General features: G+C 39.9%; 1 protein-coding gene across 2 annotated transcripts; it reads left to right on the top strand.

Moving 5' to 3' along the window:
- Window positions 1-18135: 18135 nt before the first annotated feature.
- Window positions 18136-25845, top strand: tbxas1 (thromboxane A synthase 1 (platelet)). 2 transcript variants are annotated; one of them, XM_069705298.1, is made up of 14 exons: window positions 18136-18223; window positions 18821-18986; window positions 19192-19285; window positions 19538-19590; window positions 19701-19797; window positions 19932-20048; window positions 21268-21356; window positions 21452-21600; window positions 21903-22033; window positions 22132-22491; window positions 22611-22699; window positions 22794-22931; window positions 23317-23479; window positions 24475-25845. In XM_069705298.1, the coding sequence occupies exons 2-14, from the start codon at window positions 18886-18888 to the stop codon at window positions 24586-24588; spliced, it is 1695 nt and encodes a 564-aa protein (XP_069561399.1). In that variant the 5' UTR covers window positions 18136-18223; window positions 18821-18885; the 3' UTR covers window positions 24589-25845. The 2 variants fall into 2 exon arrangements, with proteins under 2 accessions (XP_069561399.1, XP_069561396.1); XM_069705295.1 differs by lacking the exon at window positions 18136-18223 and adding an exon at window positions 18480-18670.
- The last annotated feature ends 4 nt before the right edge of the window (window positions 25846-25849 follow it).

Genomic DNA, 25849 nt, shown 5'->3' with positions numbered 1-25849 from the left:
CAGTTCTTTCAGTATTGATGTGAAGCCGAGACTTGGCACTTTAATGATTAATGTCAATTATTCTATTTCAATTTTAAGGTGGTGAGTCTGAAGCCAAAGAATTAAAAAAATAATAATACTGTCTGGACTGTAGGTCAAGGACACATCAGGTTAATATATGACAGTTCAAACATTTATTGAGAAATCCTGAACTGTGGGAGCTTCTGTCAGTGTTCTGTATTGCTAAAATTAGCTGTAAAAATGGACAGACACCCACGTTCACCTGGAGGAGAAAATTCAGTTCCCCATTATGTTTTCACTTTCTCCTTTATAATTGCCTGTGACGGTTTGGTGGTTGTTGTCCAATCCGTTTGTCATTAGTCCAGGCGCTGCTGCTGATAAGCGTCTGAATGCAGATAGCTAGTGATGTTCCAGCGCCTGTCATAAATAAAGTGCATTACCACTGCAGCTGCACTGTAATAACCTGCTCTCTACTGTACTCTCATCGCCCTGCTGACCACGGAGGTAAATTCGGTGTGTACGTCTATTTTCACCTCTGGAAATTTCTTGTAGAAAAACTGTAAATGTTTCATTAGTATCAATGTGGCAAAATACACCATAAGTTTTAGTCGACCATAAACACTTAGGACTCTGTCACAAATGAAAGAGCCTAGCATTTCCCCAAACACATCTAACATGACGTATATTTTATTGAAAAATACTCATACCTCCAATCAGGTGATTTTATAAAATAAAGAATTTATTTTACCTCTGGTTTCACACTGATACTAAATGAGCTTTGCTTAACAATAGGCTGTATTCAAAAATGGATGTAGTCTCCAGGTTGGAAAAGTGAAGCCACTTTGGAAATGCCTCAACGTGCAATACCACTGATGGCCACTAGGCTAAAAAAAAAAATATTATTATTATTATTATAATAATAATAAAAACTCTGGCTTCAACAGACTCTCATTGAAAAAGCATCAAGTTCTCTCATGAAATCAACTAATTTTTTTTTCACAAGTCTTTATGGTGTCATTCCCTAAAATAATTTTATAATTAATTAGATATTAGGCCCCAAGGAAAGGTACTTTTGGGTGCCTGCTTGGTTTGATTGATGTGCCTTGGGTGCATTCAGGTTTCACATGTTGGTGGGCATCCATTGTGTCCTCTGTATACAATGAGATCCACTTCTCACTGCTTACAAGCTTATCCAAACATGATCACTTCTGACTCCAGAATTATTCCAAAATTGGAATTACATTGTATTACAGTCCTTCCAGGAAATCACAAAATTCGCACAATTCAACAGCATTACAGGAACTCAATCGAGGCTCTGCTGAAGGTACTGTAGCACTAAGTAAGTCTTTCCAAACAAAACTTGCCAAATCAACAAAATGAACTCCTAATTTACAATCAGCAAGGCTCTTCAAACACTCCTGTCATCACATCAAACCACATGCTGAGTACCCAGAAAAAAAGAAAAAACAGAAGTGATGAAGTTTATGGGTAAAGTGGTCTTAGTTCTCAAAAAAACAGATTAGATCTAAAATATTTCAAGCTATTTCCATGATGTGCAGCATTGGTCCTATCGTAAGAAAAATATTACATATAAAAATACATTATAAATTGCTTTTTTTCCATCAACTTGCCAATTTTTCCAATTCCTGCAATTTTACTGCTAAATAAAATATATCACATAAAACTTTGCAATTGCATCAAATTTTTTGGAGAGAAGCCTTTGTAAAATGAAGCATTTTCAATTGAAAAATTCTGGAGGAAATGGAATTAAATTAGAAAACTGGAATTTTCTAATTTGTCTTGTACCCATTAAATCAGGCTGAATACATGTAGCAATTCTACCATTATAAGCCTGAGTGAATGTGTGTTGCTGTGCTTGTTTAGGAATATGTTTGTAGTTTCTGAAAGCCTTTCTGTCCTCTCCGCTGTGCTAATGCCCTGACCAAGGCCTTGGCTCTCTACGCTGTTCTCAGGCAGCCAGCCGACCAGAAGACAGGATCAAAAACAGGAGGAGGAGATCTCTGCGACTGGAGTCAGACGCTCTTTCATCTCTCCTCTGCCATGCCAGCACACACTCTAATGCTTCATTTTCCCCACGCACAGGGGAGGGAGTCTCCACAAAGACAGATTTCTGAGTGAACTCTGTCTCTCTCTCTCTTTTTTCAATTCTGCTTTAACTGGTTCATTCCTGATAGATATACAGATCAAGATAAACTTAGTTATGCGCTTCAATTTTATATGCATCTCTTCTCCCTGATGTAGGAAAGAGTAAATATGTTTTTTTTTTTTCTGCCTTTCCTCTCCAGAGGGTTAAGAGCTCTTGCAGAGTGCACACTGCAAATGACTAGGTTTGTCTATATAAACTACTCCCCACATGACCAAATGAAGCTAGCAGACATTTCTTTGCCTCTTTAGCAAGGATATTTAGAATATATAATGCGGCATTAGCAGCAGTATCGATAGGAATGATATGTCAACTGAATAAGAGATATTCATTGCTTTCCGAGGCGCTGTGAATTTACGCTTTGCACATGAAAGATTCTTATTTCCGAAGCAAAACTTGTGTGGATAATAACCACTTTCAAGGTCACCTGAATGAGATCTGGATTCTTTGTGTGTAAAGGTCAGTCTCTCTCTACCTGCTCTCCATTTCACAGCCTTTTAGAACTGAGAGAGAAAAGAAAAGTGCTTTCTCTAGTTTTGAAGTCCTTTGAATTTCATCTGACATCTATACAGGTACTGCAGATGGATGTTCTATGTTTGATTAGTCTTGCTGGAAAGCTGCTTACTATTTCTATAAGTTTAGGTGAGAGTCAAACGAAAGTGAGTAAGACCAACATTTACAATTTACAGCCAGTTTGAACCCCCAGGTCAGTGAAACCAGGTCAGCAAACTGGTGCTGTGATAAATACCAATCATTTACATCATATAGATTCACACTGGATTTACAAGGCAAGTAAAGTCCTCGATATCACGTTGCCTTGAGTAAATTTAGCCTCCGCCCGCTATTTCAGATCTGCAGACACGCAGGATGTAATTATGCTGAATTGGCATCCTCAAAGAGGATGTGTACAATTTTTATATTCTATCAAAGAAATAGGAAATGTTTATTTCAGTTCGAGGAACTTGGCAAGAGAAATATATTTTTTTTTTTAAAAAAACAGAAGAGTGAGAGAAACAAAATATATTTCTGAATGCTCAGTCACACAGTGCCATCGTACCTGTTCTGTTTAAATCAGACTAAAGGAGAGGAGACTCTGGGGACAGTCAATGATATTGATTAAAGACAGATACGAACCTTCATAAATTTCAAGTGTTTCTGGCTGGGTGTTAAGTACCTCTCAGCACCAGTCCTTGACCTCTAACCTGCAGCTATGTTTTGGGTTTAAAAATATTCTTCTTTTTTCCCCACTGTTCATTCGTGGCATGGAATTAGCACTCTGAAAAGATCTACTGGTAAATGTAAACTAAATGTTTCCATGTTTTGTTGTGTACCCTGAATGAAGTCTGAGGATATCTGAAAATCAGAATGTGCTGGAGACCGTAACTCTTGTCCCAACAGGACGTGATAGAGTAGAGAGGGAGAGAACTGGCTCACTCGTTGTGCTGGTTGGAGGCCGACTACTCTCAAGACGACCGAATGTGTTGGCAGAGCAGCTGGTTGGTGTGTTTGCATTGTCGGTGGATATGTAGGGACGGACATTTCAAGCAAAAGTACTCGTCAATATTGACTGTGAAGTATTATTTGAAGACGCTCACACACACACACACACACACACACACACAGACACAGAGACCCACTCGCACTTTAAACTGGCGCTCGGCAAACGCAATCTAATTTGGAAAACTTTTGCCTTTGACAAAACTTTGTCTATTAATGCTATTAATTGCTGATCTGTGGATGGACCGTCTGCTCTTTGCTTCCCTCTCAGATGGCAGCGCTGCAGTAGATTCACGATACGCTACCGTTACCTCGCAGAAATTGCACCTCACCTGTACAGCTGTAGAAGTCTTTGCGTGTTTCTGCTGTTTGTACCGTAGCATCGACTCTCACAGCACCACACTCGTTTTACTGGCGCAAGTAGCATGTTCTTCTTCTCCTCCTTCTGTCTTCTTTAATGGCAGCTGACAAACAGCTTTTAGGTGCAGTATCGCCACCTGCTGTCGGTAGTTATTACCAGACACAAGTAAAACCACAGGAAAAAAGAAAAGAAGACAGGTTCTTAAACTATTTGATTTTCTTTTTTTCATTCTACAATGACTAGTTTGCTAAGTGCAATTTGGCTTTAGGCCTACAGCACTGTATGTGAAAGTGTCAACAACCAAACACTGATGAAGAGGAAAAGACAGTAGGACGGAGTGAATATGATATAAAGATGGGAAGCGCATACAGAGACAGATGGGGGAGGTGGAAATTCAGATTCACATCAACCATTTATAACATAAATTTACATGTATTATTGGTCGTAATCATACACATCTCACTGGCAGATGGCAGGGCTGTGAAATCCCACTGTAATATTGTAAACAGCCCGCATTAATAGGAAATACACTTGTGTGTCTGCATATGTGTCCAAATAAAAATCTTTCCATTTTATCTGAGTGAGTAGCCTCTCCTCTCTCTGCTCCCTGGTGTTCACAGATGCCTGTCACGTCACCATGGAAAGACAAGAGAAAGGGAGAGCATGACACAGACGCATCCCCCCCTGACGGAGAGACAGGCAGATTGAGAGGTGTAGCTGATCCCTAAGAAGCACTGCAGGCTTAATATCCCCTCTATATCCTCTCTGGTACCACGAGGCTCTGGGCTGACGTCAGTGTTATTTCTGTCCATCTCTTGGTCAGGGAGGGGTCATCATCTCTAATGCATTATTCACACATGCAGCATCAACCGAGACAGATCTTATCTCAAGCAGGGCGAAGCAACGATTCCCCCCCCCCCCCCCATCCCCGGCTGAATAAATACAAAAGGCATAAAATAACTCTGGCTTCAACACCTATATTTTCAGGAGGAGTTATCAAGGGAAACCAAGAACTTGTGGGAAACACAGTCTTAAATGTCCCTCCACACAATGCCTGGTTATTCAGCAGTGGATTTCTGATTGATGCTTCGAATGTCAACAGCCGTCTTGCGGCACACACAGTTTGATAAGCGCTTCTTTTCTGCGTTGAACCCATGGGAAGTTGAACCACACACATGCACACACTTATTGAATACAGAATAAAACACATTATTTTCCTTCCTGTCATCAGCGAGGGACCTCTCATCTGTCGTTTTTATATTGTATTTATTTAATCAGCGCATGGTTAGTTGTGAAGTTCTTCTCATATCTGCGTTCCTCCCTTGAGGACACCGATATTGTCTGGTTATCTGTTCTCTTCACCGCAGCCAGTGTAGATAAATGCTGCCTTTTAAATGGGGTTGTTCTTACTCTGTCAATACGAACGCGCCCCACTTGTGGTATTCACCTCGGACCACAGAATTTTCTGACAGCTCCGACGTCGAGTTGTAACACGTTTGCTGCCATTTTCAGAAATGGCAGAGGAATTACATTTTTTTTGTTGGACGATTAGATAATATATTGTAATTTAAGAGTTTTCTTCATAATTTAATAACATAATTTAATAATATAATTAAAAATTAAACATGATTTGCTTTTCAACTGGATCGTGAGACGTGGAGAGAAAGATGCAACGACTGTTTTCCTTTTCTCTCTTTCTGTCAGATCCAGCTGTTTAGAATAAATCTTGTTCTTCTTTCCCAAACACAGTAGATCTGTGATCCTCACTGAGAGGCAGAGATGGATAGATGTTAAATAAAAGTAGCGCATTACACAGTTGCTGTTTTTTTTATCTGAAGCTTTCCCTTCATTCAAATTCACATAAAAAACAGAACAACGGTGCTAAGCCCACAGTTTGATTTGCTCATTCACAATAAGAACATCATGATTTGATTTATCTTAAGCAGAAAGATAAACAGGAAAACATTTTCTGCTTTGTAGCACTGGGTCGGCATTCAATTTTAAACCCCCCTTTTATACATATTTATGAAATAACAATAACATAAGTATAGATAACAATGGTTGTTTTTCAGAATTAAAAAGTTTCATTCATATTGATATGCTTTCCAGTTGCTGATTCACTGTACCGAGAATAACAACCCCCCCAGAAGTCCTCCTTAAACCTAAATCAGGTCGGATGATCACACTATGATCAGCATTGTCACACTTTGATTACTGTTCTGTAAAGCAGCTGTTTTAATACAGAATGACTCACATTTCAATCTGCAAACGTTCAAGATGCCTCACATTTTGTGGTATTGTGGTTTCATGGGAAGAATATCCATTTGACACAAGTAAATGAGCTGATTTTTTTTTTTATCTCATGTAGGTGTAAAATATTGACTGATTGTTTTATCCCCACTGAGATTATTTAAACTGATGAAATAGTTATATATGCTGGTATTTTTCTCAGATTTCTCCACGCTTGTCCAACTCCGAGGGCATCTTGTCTCTCCTAGACACCTCCTAACTGATCTAGTATTAAAAGGATCCAGTTAATCTCACAAGAACAGAAAAGCGTCATCATGAGCAACAGCTTGTTCCCTGTGGGATGAGCAGTTGGAAGACAGACGTACAAAACATGTTTGCATACAAAAGCTTACACAGAGACAGACGCACTAAAAGTCAGTGTCTTGGCACCCTTTTCTGAATGTCTGTTGTCTGTGTGCTTCCTCAAGATGGAAGTCCAGCGGCATCTTGTGAGTGTAGACACTATTTTCTAATAGTAATGTCATCGGAGATCACATATCTACCCTAGGCACATTTAGCTTGGTATTGCTAGACCCAAATTCACTTAGTGAATAAATAGGGTCATGGCAAACGCCACTTCAACCAATCAGCATTGACCACCATATGACGTATGTTGTCCGCCGAAATTCACCAGGCTGTAAGTAGCTGAGGCCCTTCAGTTCGCAGAATGCGACGGCATGTTGGTAAATTGGTTCAACCGTTGCAGACTTCGATCGCTCTTTCGAGCTCGATCACCACAAACCGTTGTTGGAACGATGTTTCAAAACAAACACTTGACTTTAACGTCATTGCACTTAGCCACCCCCGCGTTGCCCTGAATGCTCAACATTGTCTGAGTGAACCTTCATGCAAACGGGGCTCCCAGACTACGATCACAGCAAAAACTAAAGCTGTGAGTAATAAGTGAGCAGAGCCAGGAAAGGGGCACATTACGAACAAGATGAAAACTCATGGAGCTCTTACAGTTATCACTTCACGGTCAGCGCTGCACGAGGAACCAAGCTTAGTGTTTAAATTAAACCAGATGACCTCAGTCATGCACTAAACCCGTATTAATTGATGTTTTTCACACTTGCAGCGCAACAAGCTGTAAAAACACACAACACATTAAACACATTCATATGGCCCTACACTAACCAACAGCGGCTTATTTAAAAATCAAACACTCAAGAATAGTGTTAGTAATAATTTGGAGTTGTGCGTCTAGCTGCTCCAATATTCATTCTCCTTTTAGCTGTGCTTTGCTGTCCCACTCCAGGGAGAAATATCAGACTCCTCGGCTGCTAAATGCCTCACTGTGTTCACCAGCTCATTGCTGTTGTCGGTCTCTCGGTAATGAGCTGGGTGAGGGGAGAGTAGTGGGTTGGGGTTTTTTTTGTGCAGCTTTTAAGCTGAAAATATCTTCCTAACGCAGCTACTGGCCATAAAAAAACCCCAAAAAAACCAAGCTAAAAACAGTGACATACCTTATGCACTGTAAAACTGAGCGGAGCTGCAGTTTAATCTCATCTCTGCCTTCGTTGCCCCCCTTTTTGTTTTCCATTTGGATCAGTGTAATAAAGTCTGCAGCTCTACAGCACTGAGTATTTTTCCTTCATGTATATCATAAATCACATTCTTGTTAGAGGCTTTAATGACTGTCCAACTGCCTGCATGTGTGCTGTTCACTACAAGACCCCCCGCTACTCCGCCAGGGAAACCCCCCGGCTCTGGACTCCAACACTCTTTCATGTAACTCACTGCAGGAGCATCTGATAACTGTTAAAAGGCAAGAGATCTACAACAATTATTTCAAGCGTGTACCCATGGTTACAGTGAACGCAATGCTTTCCAGGAGTCATCCCATGTGATTTCATAAAAATGTCATCATTACCTTCAGCACTATATTTTGATTGTACCGCAGTGGTGTCAGATTTTTTTTTTGGGAGGAAATATATTCCAGATTTCTGGCTCTGACAGTTCACTCTTTGTCCATGCACTAAAGAGAATAGAGGACTCTCTTTTTTTCAGCTTTCAGGTAGTAATTATTCATCATCCATGTCATGTCTGCCCCGCTCCCCTCCCCCTCTTCCGCCCCCCGTTCCCCAACTTACTCTATATAAGTGTGCGGTTGAGAGGAAAGGCAAATGATTGATGTACACTGCAGCCATCAGCTGCCTCCACTAACGCCGTAATTGAAATAATCATTTTTATGATACAGGATGATGACCTGTGTTGAGCCAGAAATCCTAGGCCCTTTGGATAATGAACAGGGGAGGGCAATCGTCCCGTCAAGACTCTCTCACGATTCAGTTCATAGGACAGGACAGTGTGTTGCATATATGCACTTTGAGATGCGTGGATTTTTCATTCGGAGTAAATTTGGCTTTTTATTCTTTTCCATTCCACGACAGTCAAGACTTGGCTATGATATGCTAATAGATTGAAAAAAGGATTTCCATAGATTTGGTATGTACGCCTTCAAAAGGTCTTCACTGTTGTGCCTTCATGAAGACAACGTTTCTGAGTGTGGGTGTACATGTGTAGCAGTGAATGTCTATGAATAAGCCTTTGCATAAATGAGTTTCACTGGAAGCCTGTCTATCCTTTTCCTTCCTTTTTTTTTTTTTTTTTTTTTTAATTCATTTATTTTTCCAGAGAGCAACTCTCATCGTCTGTTCTTTGTTGTCCTCTTCCTCTGTATGGCGCAAGGCCCAATAGGCAAATGTGGTGCTATTTGTACTGTACACCAGACAGGTAGCTTTGTGTTTTTGTCATTCAAATCATTATCTTAATTGCTTCGCATTGCTTTGATGGCCTGAGGGTGGCTCGCTACCGAACTTGAACAAGCCATTCACAGTGACCAGCTCGTTTTTTTCCCCAGTGCTGCTCCCTCTGTCTGGTCTTTTGTCAGACAATAATCCAATCAACTGCACACCCCCAACACACACACACACACACACACACACACACACACACACACACACACACACACACACACACACACACACACACACACACACACACACACACACACTTAGCAATTACTCAAACTAATTAACAATTTGGCCATTGGAGTAATTACCCATACAAAAGCAGAGAGGCACACTGGGTTAGCACTGTCCTGATTTTTCTCTGGTAATTGGGACTGGCTGGTCAGGTTAAACCATTTTTCTCTAGTATTGGATCATTAGATAAATGAGACATGATGAATGTTGTGTATTTCATTATTCTATACATCCATCCCTCTACTGAGGTACCTTTTAACATCACAAAAATCTTATTTTATTGCTATTCTATTTTATTTTTGCATTAAAAAAAAAAAACAGTTTTGTATCCCCATCCTATAAATGCACCTTGCTTCACTTCACTGAGTGGTTCTTGTAATAACATAGATTACTACAGTGGCTAAATGGAGCTATGACATGGACAAGGACATCATTTTGCATCAAAGATATTTAAAAGAAGCATTCAGCTTATTTATGAAGTGAACATTAATGTGGGTCATTTTTGCCATTAAAAGGTTTTGAATATGTTGTGCATCAGAGGGTTAAATCTGTAGCAATGGCCACTTGGGGGCAGCAGAAACAAGCTGGCTGTGAACGCAGCACTTACATACTGTCACCTTAAGTTCATGAGAACTGGTTAGTGAACAATTGCCCACTCACACGTCCAGCAGTCCAACATTAGCATTTATTTACTAGTTGTGGCAGTGAGGGAAAAGTCTGTCTCTTTAGCTGCTAAATATTCAATTATGTTTACCACTATGTTGCTAACTTTGTTTGCTGTTTGCTGTCGGGCCTGTTGTGTAAAGTGGGCTTTAAGAGTGGCTGGAAACTCAGCTGTTTAGTGCAGCGAGAGTAAACCAACACATCATTGCCACGGGCCCTAAAACAATGAGATAAAAATGCAGAGAACTGCAGTGTCAGGCAGCTTCCACATTTCACATAGTCATTTGATCTATTGTTGTTGAAAAAAATAGCTCCTTTCAGTTCTTATGTATCCACACTGGCAGCAGTCGTAGCCGTAGGCATTATGTTTTTGGATTGTCTGTCTGTGTGTCCAATGCTTTGTTCCAAATGGTGTACGTGTGCACTAACTCTCACTATTTTGAGTGCATTCACACTGTCAAGTACAAAAAAAAAAACACGCAGTGCACTGCAAGTACCAGGATGACGCACTCAAAACGCCCCCAAAAAAGAAGTGCGAAACGCTGGACACTTTCCACCCTAAAGCCACCCTAAAGCCATCTTGGCTCCATAGAGGAAGGGGCGGGGCCACCGGCGTGAAGAATTTTCAAATTAAGGAGGAAGCTGCAGATGTTCCTGAACACCCCACCAAAGTGTTGTTGTGTTTTTTCACTACTGCTGCTGGACAGAAGAATCGGTGTGTTTATCGAGTGTGTTGAACAGAGGACACGAAAACACGTGAATTTCTGGGTAAAATAATTAAAGCTGCAGATATTTTGGCGGTTGATTCCTGCTCTACACAAATAAGAGTCCGGACACAGCACTATTTTCTGGCGTACTACGGGAAGCATGTCATTTGGAACACAGCTCTAGTCTTGTGACTGCGGCGTCCCAGGAACGCCTTGAGGGAATTTCTTTGAATTTGGCACAAACACGCACTTGGACTTAAGGTCAAAGGTTAAGGGTCACCGTCATCGCATTCTTGCGAACGCAATATATCAGGAACATAAGCTTGGCATTTGCACTGGGGTAGGAGGTGGCACATCTTTTTAACTGACATCAGTACACAGTCCAACTATTAACTATTAACTATACAGTCAGACATGGAGCCGATGGCTAATTGTTGTGGGTCCTTCCGCAGCCTATTTTCAGCTGCGTGGACAGATTGGAGGGCAAACTTACAAACTTGGAAGGGCAGAATGCAGACATGTGCAATGAGGTGTGCTATTTCAGAACCGTGGTGGGCACCATGGAATTCACCAATAATTTGCTCAACCCTCAGTCAAATAAAGAATTTTAAAAAAGTGAGGAAGACTAACCTGGATAAGCAACCAAGGATAGAAGGCACATTAATACATAGTACTTTTGACATTCATGTTGAATATCCAATACAGCCACACGGCCTGATAACCTCCACAACCAAGTTACATCAAGGCTGCAACCACAAACAAACAAGTGTGAAAACAATGTGTGACCTGCTGTTACTACAATAACCAAGCAGACACCGCAGTGTCCAATATACGCAGCAAAAACAGACATTTCTAAAAAAAAAAACAACAACAAAAAACAGGCCTGGTAACAAGCATCCATATAAATCACAACCTAAAGTACCGTACGGAGGACAAAAGCACCAAGCTTGCCATAACAACACAGTGTATCAAATCCGTTTCTGACAACTTTGCATTATATCACGCATACATAGCGTACCAGTCTTTCATGTGAGCATACACAACTTAAGCCCACTGCTAAGCATAAAGTTAAAAGTCTGTTAAAAAGTGAAATATCACTTTGTTTATATAATTCTGTTAGAATTTCATTTTCCATGTACATTTGAAAATATTTAGCAAACACAATTTATTCGTATGTTGTTACAGTGGGCTTGTAAAAGAACTGTAAATATGTGTCCTACCTGGGGTTGAGGTCTCCCCAGGTGATACATGTGGTTTTGATGTTACGTAGTCCTCAATGAAAAACTGCAGGTGCTGAAAACCTTGTTTCTCTCATCGTTGACCACGGCGAGGTACGAGTTCTCCTCAGTGCAGAAAAAAGCCCTCCCAGAGGCGGCAGATCCAACAAGCAGGGTCAGCGGCAGCTGGAGCATTTTGTTCCTCTGAAGATGCTGAAGTAAAACACCCAGCCAGTGATGCTTGCAATTAAAAGTGGGAAATGCTCTTTTGTGTTTTTCAAAGAATTGTTTTGGGGAATTCGGATAAAGCAGGCTGTTTGGGACTGCAGTGTTTACGGCCAAGATCATTGCCATACGCGTGCCCGTGTCTGTGCAACCTGTCGGCTGCTACTTGCTGGTGAACTCAGGCGGCTCCTGCTCAACTCTTGTTGAAGTCATAATTGAAACTCACTGAAAGACAAATGTGACTGCTGAAATGAACAAACTGAAACCCACTCTTGTTCGGGCCCGAGCACTGATGGTGCGAAAGCCCTATTGTTCTTCAAGGAATTATTATTCCGCGTTATTATTATCCTTCGTAAACAACTTTTTGGAGGCTTTATCACATTCAAAAACTCATGAAAGTTGGTACACGCATCTCTCCCGGTGAACAATTTGGTATTTTAGTGGAGTCGCATGTGGGCGTGGCCTAATGGCTCACTAGCACCCCTTAAAGAGACGCACCGGCGGCCACATTTACCTACGTGCACGAAACTCGGTGGACACGTGTATCACACCGAGATGTAGAAAAAAGTTCCAATTACGTCAACTCAACAGGAACAAGTCCCCCATTTTGAATTTAGTTGCCATTTTTGGCGAGTCACACGTCTCCAGTAATCAAAAGAATTTGTTTCCAATTCGTTGATTGGTGTGCCTGTGGCGTGGCGGCCAAAAACTGACCACATGCTGCACGTCGTGGGGAGCCGCTGGATCCCCGAATGTGCAGCAGTGCTTTTTATTACTTTTCTACGTCCACCAGAAATTTATTTGAAAGACACCTAGAAATTTTCTCCGTCTCATCCAGTGTTGAATGTGGAAAATGTCCAGCGTTTCCAGTGAAATGCTGTTAATAATTGTCTGTGTGAACACACTTACGCGCTCAAAATCAACGAGTGTTAGTACCGCTCAACTGTTTAGAAGTTACAGGTCAAGGTTACTATGAACTGACAAACCATATTATTGACCATAACTCAAGAATTCATATGCTAATTATGTATGAATTTCAAACAAATATCAAATCGGATAAATTGATGAAGTGTTGACATTTGATATCCAAAAGGTCAAAGGTAAAGGTAAAACATCCACTTTTTAAAATTTGCAGCAATTTGTTGTAAATACGTAGCAATATCCATATTTTAATTATTTCCTGCTGTCATGGCTACAAATTAATCGGCCAAATTCCTTTAACGTCTTTCCATCGTATGATATATGACTTTGGACAGACATTGATGTAAATTACAACTTGACTGGTTGGCAGAGGCACACAGCGTATCGCGTTTGACATGAATTGAGTTTGTTATCACGCTCACGTCTCATTATGTTGAATCTCACATTTGACCCTTTATTTGCAGTGACAAGGTTTTCTTCATCCCGATCCCTGTCTGTTGTGTCTGACTTTTAAAATGCAATACAAACCGACGGTCATTAGTGTTTCAGCAAATCCCCGGAGCTCTCCATTATTTCAACATATTTACATCTTTATCAGTGTAACCAAAAGTATGGTGACTACATAAAGTGAGAGGAAACTAAGACCTCTGATCCTGTGAGTTCCACCGTACTGCTTTGCTCTGCATTGTATGTGTTCCTTGTCTGCCTGTTTCGTCTGTCAGCAGGCCTTATTCAAATCCGAAGTAATATAATGTAAATTAGCCCGGATGAGGCTGCAGTACGAGCAGCTAAGGCCATGAAGCCGGACAAGCACTGACTGGAATGGAAGGTAATACAAAGGAACCTGGAGGCCCAAACACAAAGATAAATTGGGCATGAAAGGGAGGTATACCACAGCCGTCATTATTTGCACAGTAATTGGTTGTTTTTGTCCCCATCAGATGGGACCTGTTACAGAATGGATTGGAAATTAAATAGAAATAAGGACACCGCGACTCTTTAGACGGCAGACCACTGAAGAGAATGCTCCTTATTCGTTTAAACGACTTCTTTAATTAACCTCACTTCACAGGTGAGAGGTTAATGTTAGCATATTGAGGCTGTTTGATGTTCTGGCCTGGCAGCACGGGAGCGTCCCTTGAAGTTGTCGGGGTACCCCTTTGAATACAGAAATATTCAAGGAAATTCTGTGAATTTTTAATGGCACGTTGAGTTTGAGCTTTGAGCTGTTCAACATTATTTGACATGTCATTTGGTGGTTAATGTTTATTTTGAGGTAATTGCTTCCGAAGGCAGGGTGGTAAGGATTTCATTCGTTCCCTTGCCCCTGTCTCAAAGCAAACACTTTACTTGGACTCATTAGGCATCAGACATGACACATCAGAGAGACTGTTCTGCTAGCATTCATGCTGTTACTACGCCATGGTCTGCCCTCTCTGAACAACCTGCCAAGGCTGAGAGCTTCTTTTCTCTTGTGCCTGAAATACATCTTCTCCTTTTTGTGGTGCACATTTGTCTCTAAACGGAGTATTTAGCCCAGGCAAAGACGTGTGGCTCTTCCTGCCTTTTGCACAGCTGTGCAATGAAGTCAAGAGGTGAAAGTGTATTTTTCTCTTCAAAGCATAAATGCTAACCCAAAATGAATTTATTTTGCTCCTCTTTGATAAAAAAAAAAATCTGAAGGGTTCCAATATAAGCCAATTTCCTTATCTATTTTGCCTGCAGGGATATTTCACCTTAAAATAGAATTCAGATGTACTTGTGGTCTTGATTTTAAGTGGTCTTCAATCAGTCAGTATTTATAAACATGAACGGCCCGTGTGAGCCTGCTAAAAACCCACAAATAGCTCTGGGGCTACTCCATTTCTCATGAATTATAAATTTGAGCACTCGTGATGTTTCATATTGGCTCGGACATGCACATTTGATAAAATTCACTAAAGTGCGGGGTTGAACAGATATTTTTCTCTTATGTTTCCTGAAAGGAACAACTCCGTCAAATGTCTGAACTTCAGAGATTATTTGGCTGTTTTGATTAGAAGAAACTTTGACATGTATTGTCTGAATTGCAAATGAGCGCATTGCTATTCAAATTTCAGGGATTTTTCTTTTATATAAATGTTTTAAAAGACGAGGACTAGCAATAAAAAAGAGCAGTGATATAACTAGCAGGTTGCGATTCAGTGTATGATGGAAAGCCTCCTGCGGGTGTTTTGCCCTTTTAAAGGTTGTCCTTTAAATACTGTGCCCTCTAATGGAGTCTGCAAAGATTGTGAAAGATTTAAAAGGGTCTGAAGGGAGAAAAATCCACATTTACAAGAAGTCCTGGAAAAAATAGATCAGTAAAGTGTATATGTATAATTGGAACTTGAGAATCAAGTCAACCCTTACTAAAAAAAAATAAAAAAAAAAACAACAACAAAAAACAACAACAAAAAATGGCTATATTGCATACAGTTGCCTATAGGTACGCCTACATGCACCATCATCTCTGCAGCATTTCTTTCACAACGCATTCATCCACACATCAAACTTCAGCACAGTGAGGCTTTAGGCAGTCTGAATGGTAGTAGACTGGCAGAGAAGGGGGGGAAGGGGGTTCATTAGGTTTTTATTTCAGGCTCCCAGTGCCCTCTGGCGGTCCTCCAAGCAGGCAATACCCAACCAACTCCTCATTTCTTCCTCGGCTAGTCTCTCCATTAAATGCTTAGTGCCGCTCCAGCTCCCATTGTTATTCCTGCCTGGCTGCATGCTGCGCAAAGGATGTCGCCTGTTTATCAGACCAGAAATATTGTTCATCTCTGCTTTGTGAGAATGAACAAAGAGAGAACGCCTCCTCTGACTCCACATGTCATCCTTTTTTGTCTTCTTTAACTTTATTTATCTGTCGCCGATCTCTTTGACCTTTTCTCTATCATCTCTTTAAGAGGGCTCAGTCATTCAGGACCAAGGTTAACACTGCAGCGCCTTGTCTCGTTTCACTCCTGGGTCAGGGTAACCGCTAATTCGATTTTACTGGTACTTCTAGATCTGGTGTTTGTATCTCTGTTGGAGCCTTTAAAAACAACCGAGTGTGGATTAATCTGTCAGTTAAAGAGGTGATGTGCCAAATAAAGCACACATCTGAAGGTCCTTTACACATCCTGTACTCTGTGACATGGAGAAAGATGCTGATTGATGACGCACATGTCACACACAGGCACACATGCGTAAACACTTTGAACTTGTTGAGTCAGCTTTGTTTAACACCTCAGAGGATTTGGATAAGTAACTGTCATCGAGTCTGCATAATTAGGACTCTATGTCATCTGAATTCAAATGGCCCTCTTGCCCTAATGATCTGTCACTTGTCCTGAAAGTGAAACTCATGAGAATAGCCTCTGCACATCAGTATCATGTTAATGCATGAATAGCATTTCTTGCTGAGTTTGCTATTCATTAAAAACACTTGTTTTCCTTCAAGCTCAACATGATATGCATTGAGTTGTTTCTCTAAATAGATATTATACGAAATAAATATTCTACAGTTTGGACGCAAATGGAGTCGTAGCAGTCTATGCAATTTATGACTCTCACCCCCACCTCCCACCCCACCTATATCAGCCCCCCTTTTTGTGCTTCATAGACCAACAAATTTAAACAAAGCATGTGTTAAGTTGTTTTATATGAGCCAAAAAATTACTTCTGATGAAATGAGAAGTCGAGCCATGTAGTTTGAAATCTCTCAAAATAAAGAGTCATGTATCAAAAAGATTGTGAAAGGTTTCAACCAAAGTTGTAAAGCCGGGAAGGAGGTTTGTTTTGAAAGAAGATAGTTACTGTAATTTTGATTGATGTGTTTACATGCCGTCTTTTTATTCTGACTGAGCTCTGATGAAAAAAATATTTTTTTTAAAGACAATGGGACCGTTTTAGAAGCTGTGGTATTGTTAACTGTTTGTAGAAAGACATCAATACATAGATAATATGGTGTGTGAGTGCTCTCTACTGACATATTGAGGAACTGCAACAGCTGGCCTTTTACTACTGTGGGATTCAAATTATGTGCTTCCTCGAGGTCACGTTTCACCTTTCCACTGTGGGAATGATCCCTACCTTGATATTTAGCCAATGTGTCAGGTCTTTTGTATTGTTTAATTATATCCTTTTCTGTACTCACTCTATATCTCATTACCAACAACATTTCAAAATGCAGTTATCAAATTTTTAGATAAAACAAACAGAAGTGTTAAAAGTTTTTTTTTTTTTTATATATAGTTAGTTGCCATTAAAGGTGCAAAGCACACAATGCAAACTATTAAAAAGAATATTAAAAAAAACAAAAAAAAAACGTAAGGATGACACAAACTCTGAGGACCCGCCGGCATCCTTGGTCTTTTAAAAAAAATTTAAAAAATTTAAAAAAATTGCAATGGTGTTACTAAAAAGATAGCAAAGGGGTTACATCCGAATATATTCTTTGTAGTAAAAAAAAAAACATATTTAGAACTTTCCCTCTGTTGGTTTGCATCTTTACGTCACACAGAAATGGTCTTCCGTCTATCTGGACAGGCTCCATTTATACGTCAGTATATGTTCAAATTTTGAGCCTTGTTTTCGATTGGTTCCTCTTGAAGACTAAATCAATGTGCATTTCTGTAAGCATCCACAGGCGGTCAGCCATGTCGTAGGATTAGACAGAGATATTTAAACAATGGCATTTAAGAACCAGTATTAAAAACAGTAAGCAATTCCCAGCCTTGTTGATAGTTCACTCAGCACGGAGTTGACCTGAATATAGACTTGAATTGAGGTTATAGGAATTTTTTTCCTTTACTGCAGTCAGTTGTGATCTTTAGCTTACTTGTGATTTGTTTTGGCGGTTGTGCCTTAAAATAAAAATAATTCCCATCTTAATTCAAGTTACAGTGAAGAACTTTTAAATCATGTTTGATTGTAATCAGAGTTGAGTTTGTTGTGAAATTGACACAGTTTAAATTTACTATTATTATTATTATTATTATTATTATCTGGTACAACAGTATGATACACAACCATCTTCTCTGTTTACATATTTTTTGATCACGTGTATTTATTGATGCCTTTCCCTTCCGGTACAGACGGGGGCAGTGTGCGCTACGGCTTCCTATTGAATAACGAGAACAACCTCAGGAAGACCTCAGTATTTACAAGTGGGATGTGACTGTCGTAAGGTGAGTGTTAGTGCGCGTACGTTTCTGCCTAATTTATGAGCGTTAACAGTGCAAACATTTTCCAGATGTAAGAGTGGAGCTGGCACGGTGCGTAAGAGACCTTCAAAAACGTGCAGTGAAAAGATGAACGAGCAGATAACCTGCTGTATTATTGAGCTCGGTGAGGCAAGCGTCACATGACCTGCGATACGGGGGGGGTGGAGGGGGGTGATGTAATGCTGCATTTTCAGTACGTAAACAGAGGCTTGCTGTTTCTAGTGCATTTATGGAGGCTCAGCAGAGGCGAGAGACATGTAACCTGTTGTCAAAAGTAAAGGTCGATGATGAGCACAAAAACAAACAAACAAAAATAAATCAATAATTGGCAACCATACAGCTAATCTGGAGGACACAAACCAACCTGAGACCACAGTCAACAAGGACACGTCTGTTTATTCTCTTGAATAGGTAGGACAGAGCCATGATTCAGAGTTGCAATATTTTGAGGCAGTTATAAATGTTTTGGTGTTTTAATTACAAAATCGTGGTTAAGATACTCTGATTTAAGATCATTCTACTTACCGAACTAATCTTTTGATTTCATCTTTATTTCTCCAGGAGCCTTCATCTCATGTTGTTGGAAGAGGACTGAGGTGTTTTTTTTGTTTTTTTCCCCCCCCATCATGGAGGCTGTGCTTGACTTCCTGAACCTACTCAACATCGAGGCCAGCAGATTTTCTGTGACGCTCAGCCTCTTCCTAATTTTTCTGGGTCTGCTCTACTGGTAAGTAAATGCCGGTTGGTCCATTTGTGGAAATAAAGCCGATTCTGTAATCTAAAAGACATGTTTAATAAAGCCGATAAAAGACTGTAATGATAAATCTGTGGACAGAATTTGGGTAAATGTTGGATCTCAATTCTTTACTGCATTATCTTTTATTTCTCTCCTCCACTAATCATCAACACATTTCAACACTTTTTGCCTCCAGGTATTCGGTCTACCCCTTTTCAGTCCTCTCTAAATGTGGCATCAAACATCCAAAGCCCTTACCTTTCTTTGGCAACATATTCATGTTTCGCCAGGTAAGATACCGTATACCAAATAAAAACATCTGAATAATCTTAAACACCTGCTTCAGTTTCCATCAAACCGGGAACTATTTTTTGCAGTTTCTATTATTTGGCTGTCAGTTGACTGTTTCATGAGGGTGATAAGCTGCTGCTCTGTTACCGTTTCTGCAATTCAAATAAGGCAACAGTCTAAATATCACTATGTCCAATGTGGTATTATTTTTAGGTTGATTTTGTATGTTTTTGTTTCAACGTTCTTTTCAGGGGTTTTTCAAACCGATGACTGACATTATAAAGACACATGGTAGAGTATGTGGGTAAGTAAAAAAAAAAAAAAACTTTGTACACCAGCATCTATTGGAATGAACATTAAGGTCGTCGTTTGCTTCGACTGGAACTCCCATGTTGGACACTCGGTATATTTCAGGTATTATTTGGGCCGGAGAGCGGTGGTGGTGGTAGCGGACCCCGATATGCTCAGACAGGTGATGGTCAGAGACTTCAGTAGCTTCCCTAACAGAATGGTGAGGACATTAGACAAAGCATGTAGATGTACATTATGTGCTTACTCGTGAGTCCAACTCAAAGTTTCATGACGTGTTATAACAGATTTTTTTTTTTTTTTTTTTACCTGTACTCTCCTGTTTTTTCTGCGCAGACTATTCGCTTTGCCACCAAACCCATGACTGACTGTCTGCTCATGTTGAAGAATGAACAGTGGAAGAGAGTGCGGAGCATCCTGACTCCGTCCTTCAGCGCGGCCAAGATGAAAGAAGTGAGATAATATTCTGATTCATTGGGAGCGAGCAGGTACTAATTGTAATGCGTTATATTTTAATTATTTTCCTGACTTCTCTTTACAAATTCAAAATTTTAAACAGACAATATATAAATATATTATCGAATAGAATTGAAAATAATGAAATCACAATTTCTTATGATAACAAAAGGTACGTTTAGTTAGCTTGCTGAAGAGTGATTCTTTGGAATGAAATGTCAAAGCATAGTGACCTGGTACTGTTAATACACGTCTCATTTTTTAGTGGTGCTTCCTTACTGCTTTTAACTTTAGTAAATGTCAGAGCTGCATCCTTTCAGAGATAATTGCACAATTTAGGTAGCCTGATTGCACTGACTGTCGCTCACAGCTTCAGTTCTGGTTCGCACCAGGCTACATGGACACCTTCATATTCCAAGATGTCTTCAATACATTGTCCATTAGTTAAATCCAAAATTCTATTAAACCGCTTTATTCTTCAAAATAGCAAATTTGGTGCATTTAAAGTTTAATGGCCACATTATTTCCTGTAAGCCAGACGCAACTCAAAAACATTATTAAAGATGACTTTTACACTTAAAATCTGCTGCTCGTGTATCTCTGCTTCTGAAGTGCATCAAATGTTCGTCTCTGACTTACTTCTTTAAGCAGTTACATCCAGTCTGTAGGCGTATTTATTGTTATTTTGAATAAGAAAGGTTTTTGTTCTGCTGTGTAGTCACTGGGTTTCTGGAACCAGATTTTCCCAGTAGGTTTTGTTTGCTGGTAAGTGGTGATTTACTAAAGTTTTACTTGCACGAAAGATTTGTGTCTGTCTTCCCACTTTGTCAAAGTTGTCACAGTTTCACAAGAGAAAGAACCCGAGCCCACAACACTGAGGCAGGTAGTGAAAAACAAAATTGAGAAGTTTACCTACAAAGATTTGTTAAAAATCCCAAAGTACCGGGCAGGTGAACACAATACAGAAGGGAAAGTCCAGGCAGAGCTGACAAGATACTTACAAAGAAACAGAACCTGTGGAAACTGAGGCTTAAACTCAGTGAAACAAAAGGTGTGGCAGGAAAGAGATTGGACATAGACAGAGATACCGGGGACCTCTGGTGGGTGGAGGGAGTGATACATGCAACAAACTGAATAACCAAAAGGCGGAAAGACCAAAACCTTGCCAGAAGCCTGCAACGATGACAAACATCATTATCTCTCTATTTGGGCGCAGATGGTTCCCCTTATCAACGCAGCCACCGACGCCCTGATGAACAACCTGAATGTCCACGCTGAGTCAGGAGAGGCCTTTGATATCCACAGGTGATCACAAACACAAGCAAGCTATGGATTTATTTTGTATCTCTATCTGTCTTCTCTCATTTTGTTTAATCGTTTGTTTGTTTGTTTGTTTACAGGTGTTTTGGCTGCTTTACAATGGATGTTATCGCCAGCGTGGCATTTGCTACTCAGGTGGACTCGCAGAACAACCCCGACGACCCGTTTGTCCACCACGCTCAGAAGTTCTTCACCTTTTCTTTCTTCAGGCCCATCATGTTGTTTTTCAGTCAGTCATTGTTATCTCTTTACGGCATTTGAGAGATTTCTGTTGGAGGAAGACAAAGACGGCGAACTAATTGCATATTGTTTAAGCACTGACAAACAACAAAGCTGTTCTCTTTTACATACTGTAGATTTAAGTGAAGGATAAGTCACAGTGGTATCTGGGCTGTGATATCCAGGATTATAGATTTTATTCTAACCATAAAAAAAAGATACATTTTATGATTGTACGGGAATATGCCTGTTTATAAATTTGGCATTTCACGTTGAGGTTACAGCAACAGATGTGTGTGTTTGTGTGTCCAGTTGCTTTCCCTTTCATCATGGCTCCTCTGGCGGGACTCATCCCCAACAAAAGACGAGATGAGATGAATCAGTTCTTCATCAAAATCATCCAGAAGATAATCAAGCAGAGAGAAGAGCAGCCTCCTGAACAGGTGACTCTCACACACATTTGACAATCTTAAACAATAAAAAAAAAAAAAAATCAACTAATCTATTTGATCTAATTCATTGATTATCTTTTTGCATGTAGAGGCGTAGAGACTTCCTCCAGCTGATGTTAGATGCTCGGACCAGCAAAGAGTGCGTGTCTCTGGAGCACTTTGACACAATAAACCACACTGATGAGCCCGATCACAGAAACCAGCAGGCGCAGCCGTCGGCCGTGAATCAGGATAACAGCCATCCTCCATCCATCCAGGAGCCGCCCGTCAGGCGCCCGCAGAAAAAGATGATCACCGAGGATGAGATTGTGGGTCAGGCTTTTGTCTTCCTCCTGGCGGGCTACGAAACCAGCAGCAACACGTTGGGCTTTACCTGCTACCTCCTGGCCATCAACCCTGAATGTCAACGCAGAGTACAGGAAGAGGTGGATGATTTCTTCACCAGACATGTGAGTGTGTTGCATTCAGGTCTGATCTGATCTTTTTTTTTTTTTTGCTTCATGCTGTTGTGACACGAGATGCCAGTTGTGGTATTTATTAGTTTGTCTCATGCTGGATGTTGTTGTAGGACTCACCAGACTACACAAATGTCCAGGAACTCAAGTATTTGGACATGGTTATAAGTGAAGCGTTGCGGCTCTACCCTCCTGGATTCAGGTAAAGATGGATGTAAAATGATGGAAGAGAGGAAAACGACTTGGGCTTTACGAAACCTGCAGGAGTAATCTTTTCTATGGCGTTTTGTCCAAAGGTTTGCACGAAACATCGACCAAGACTGTGTGGTGAACGGCCAGTTCCTTCCCAAAGGAGCGACACTGGAGATCCCAGCAGGCTTTCTCCATTATGACCCAGAGCACTGGCCAGAGCCGGAGAGGTTCATCCCTGAGAGGTGTTTTAGTTCTCTATCAATCTAGTCAAAGGCAGACTTTAGTATACGGACACAGTACAAAGTTGTTACAACAAAAGCTGAAATTGACAGGAGGAGATCATAAATACTGCTTTCAGCTGTCAAACCAGCAAAATACCCAATAACCCAACCAAAAACACAATTATAAATTCATTGCACAAAGGCTAAATGCAATACATGTTTTGAAACTGATATGCAATAATGAGAGAATATGGGGATTTACTTCTTCTTCTTTTTTTTTTTTTTTTTATGTATTCAAACCAATGTTTTAGCACTAAGGATGTTTTGTTTTTGTTTTTGTTTAATTTTACACTACTTTTAATTCTACCAAAGAAAAAAAAAAATCAAACTTGTGTTTGATCCCCAGGTTTACTCCAGAGGCGAAGGCGAGTCGGCATCCATTTGTGTACCTGCCGTTCGGAGCCGGCCCTCGTAACTGTGTGGGAATGAGGCTCGCCCAGCTGGAGATCAAAATGGCTTTAGTGCGTCTGTTCCAGAGGTTCAACGTGGTGGCCTGCTCTGAGACCAAGGTAGGTCGGAGTAGCTGCTCAGGAGAATGCAGAAATACATGAATACATGTATTGATGAAAATATCATTATCCCAAGAAATAAGCTCTTGGAAATAGTTAGGTTAGGTTAGGTTAGGTTAGGTTAGGTAGTTACTTTATTAATCCCCGAGGGGAATTTTTTTTCGCTACAGCAGCATACAGGAAACAATAAGATAATAATAGAATAATAGAAAAGCAATAAAATAGCAGTAAAAAATATTAAATATAAAATGCACAGTATATACAGTATAGTATATATATATGTATATATATATTATATATATATTGCTACAAGTGCTGGTACAATTAGCAAGCCAATTCGGTTAATCAACATCTTTTTTGGTTCTACCAACAATACAACAATTAAAGATTCAGTTTGTAGGATTTAGGAGGCTCTGTTGGCAGAAATGGATCATAATATTCATAATTACGTTTTTATTCAGAACCGTGGTTTCGTTGGCTTCCACAGAGCTTGCCATGTTGCACCACCATGTTTTCTGGCTCTAGAAACGGCCCTATTTCACAAGTTTCACATCCACCATAGATCCTCTTGCACACTTTGGAAAGGGGAGGGCGAGGCTAGAGCTAAATTGTAATCTTACCACTGGATGCAAATAAATCCAGCACACGTCTCCTTTTTAAAAACGAGAAGCACTGTTTGTACAGAGAGTGAGTGTGCAGCTGGTTCCTTTGTTTTTATAAAGTTTACTTCTAAGCCACTATCACCTTTGTGTTATTTACTTGTGTCATGCAATGTGTATTAATGTAAATGTTAAGCCAGTCAATATGATTGATTACCAGTAATTACATCTGTGGAGTTGTTTAATCTGCTATAATTTGCACAAAAAAATAGCTATATATGTCAAATGGTTCAGTATGCATCTGCCAATTAATGTTGGTTATAAACGTCATCCTTCATTTAGACAAATATAAATGGAGGTTATTCTTCTCTTAAGGGCACTCTCTTCATGTTTCAGGTTCCTCTCGAGTTGAAGTCATCAAGCACGCTAGGACCTAAAAATGGCATATTTGTGAAAATTACAAGAAGAGATGACGGAGAAAGTCCGGTGAATTCTCCATTAGGTGATTAGAAAAAAATCGGTTTGTCTTCTCGGATGGCAGAAAAATCAAAACCATCCTGCAGCTCGAGCAGAAGTGTCAGTGTCTCGCGCTCACTTATAAAATCATTTTTCTGGACTTTCCTCTTGATTGACATACTTTTTTTTTTCCCATAGATATAGAAACATGGTATGCAGCCTCAGTTATTGTGTATACTATAAGGCAAGCCTGCAAACTTGTTTAGCCAGACATTTCCACTGTCACAAAGCTCTGCATCAAATCTGTAACCCGAACCTGGTAATTTTCACATCCTGTCACCAAATGTTTACTTTACAACAGGTTCTCCCCATATACTCACACCACCAGCATCACCTGCACTGCATCTACACCGTAATTACTCACCGTTCATGTAGCATATTTCCTGACAGGGCCGGGATTGTTGATTTCTCCCTCTAGTGTAGTCTTATTTTAAGAAAAATCATGCTTGCAGAGAGCGGTTCCCACTTTTGTTCCTGATACCAAAATACATCCATAAAACTTTAAATGTAAAATGTATTTAGTATCAAATATTATGAAGAATGCTGGATTATCATTTGTCAGCTTGTCTACAATACAGTCATGTGATTAAGCGTCATTCAGTCACAGATTTCCACTGCAAATGACTTGAATTGACATTAAGATTGTACATGTTTTGCCATCAGGATGAGTCCAATCATTTGTGTTACTGGTTATATTTGAACACATTGAAGACTTTGAGAGAACAAAGTGTGGTCACGATTCCTTATCTGAAAATCTCAACTGAAAGCTGCTATTTTTGAGTGAAATAGGTGGTATTGTAAAAGGAAATATATTTTGTTGTTATTCCTGATGACCTTGTCAATGCTTTTTAAATACAGAATATCAGAATAGGAAACCTTCCCTAACTTCAGTAAGTCTAAGGCATAGGAATAGGAGCCTTTCATTACATCTCTTGATGAAGTTCATTATTCCTAAAGGAGAACATTTGCATCTTATTGAAATATAATTTATCATACAGGTGGCAGGTTAATCTGTCCTAGTCAGTTATAGCCAATGATTAGGGGGTGATCAAAAATGTAATGCATATTTAATTATTAACATTTAACATACATTGAGTGATTTTACAGATTTTTTTCAAATGTTTCTGTGAAACATCTTTATGACTGTTTGAATGATGTCCATTTAATATGGAACAAATGCCACTCGTAACACAATCTTCACAAGAAGATTTCTTTTGTTAGATGGCCTATAAATAAAAGGGTTGAAATCGACTAC

The sequence above is a fragment of the Brachyistius frenatus genome, unplaced genomic scaffold (genome assembly GCF_029030835.1).
Source record: "Brachyistius frenatus isolate BFR_SWC_R1_liver_20210118 unplaced genomic scaffold, ASM2903083v1 Contig_55, whole genome shotgun sequence".
Taxonomy (NCBI): Eukaryota; Metazoa; Chordata; class Actinopteri; family Embiotocidae; genus Brachyistius; species Brachyistius frenatus.
This window is presented reverse-complemented; position numbering and strand designations above follow the sequence as displayed.

Bases quoted from the DNA above. Each gene is read 5' to 3' on its own strand.
- tbxas1 (XM_069705298.1), top strand. From the start codon at position 18,886: ATGGAGGCTGTGCTTGACTTCCTGAACCTACTCAACATCGAGGCCAGC. The intron at 19,286-19,537 runs GTAAGATACCGT...CGTTCTTTTCAG, and splicing joins ACATATTCATGTTTCGCCAG to GGGTTTTTCAAACCGATGAC. The intron at 21,357-21,451 runs GTGATCACAAAC...GTTTGTTTACAG, and splicing joins GAGGCCTTTGATATCCACAG to GTGTTTTGGCTGCTTTACAA.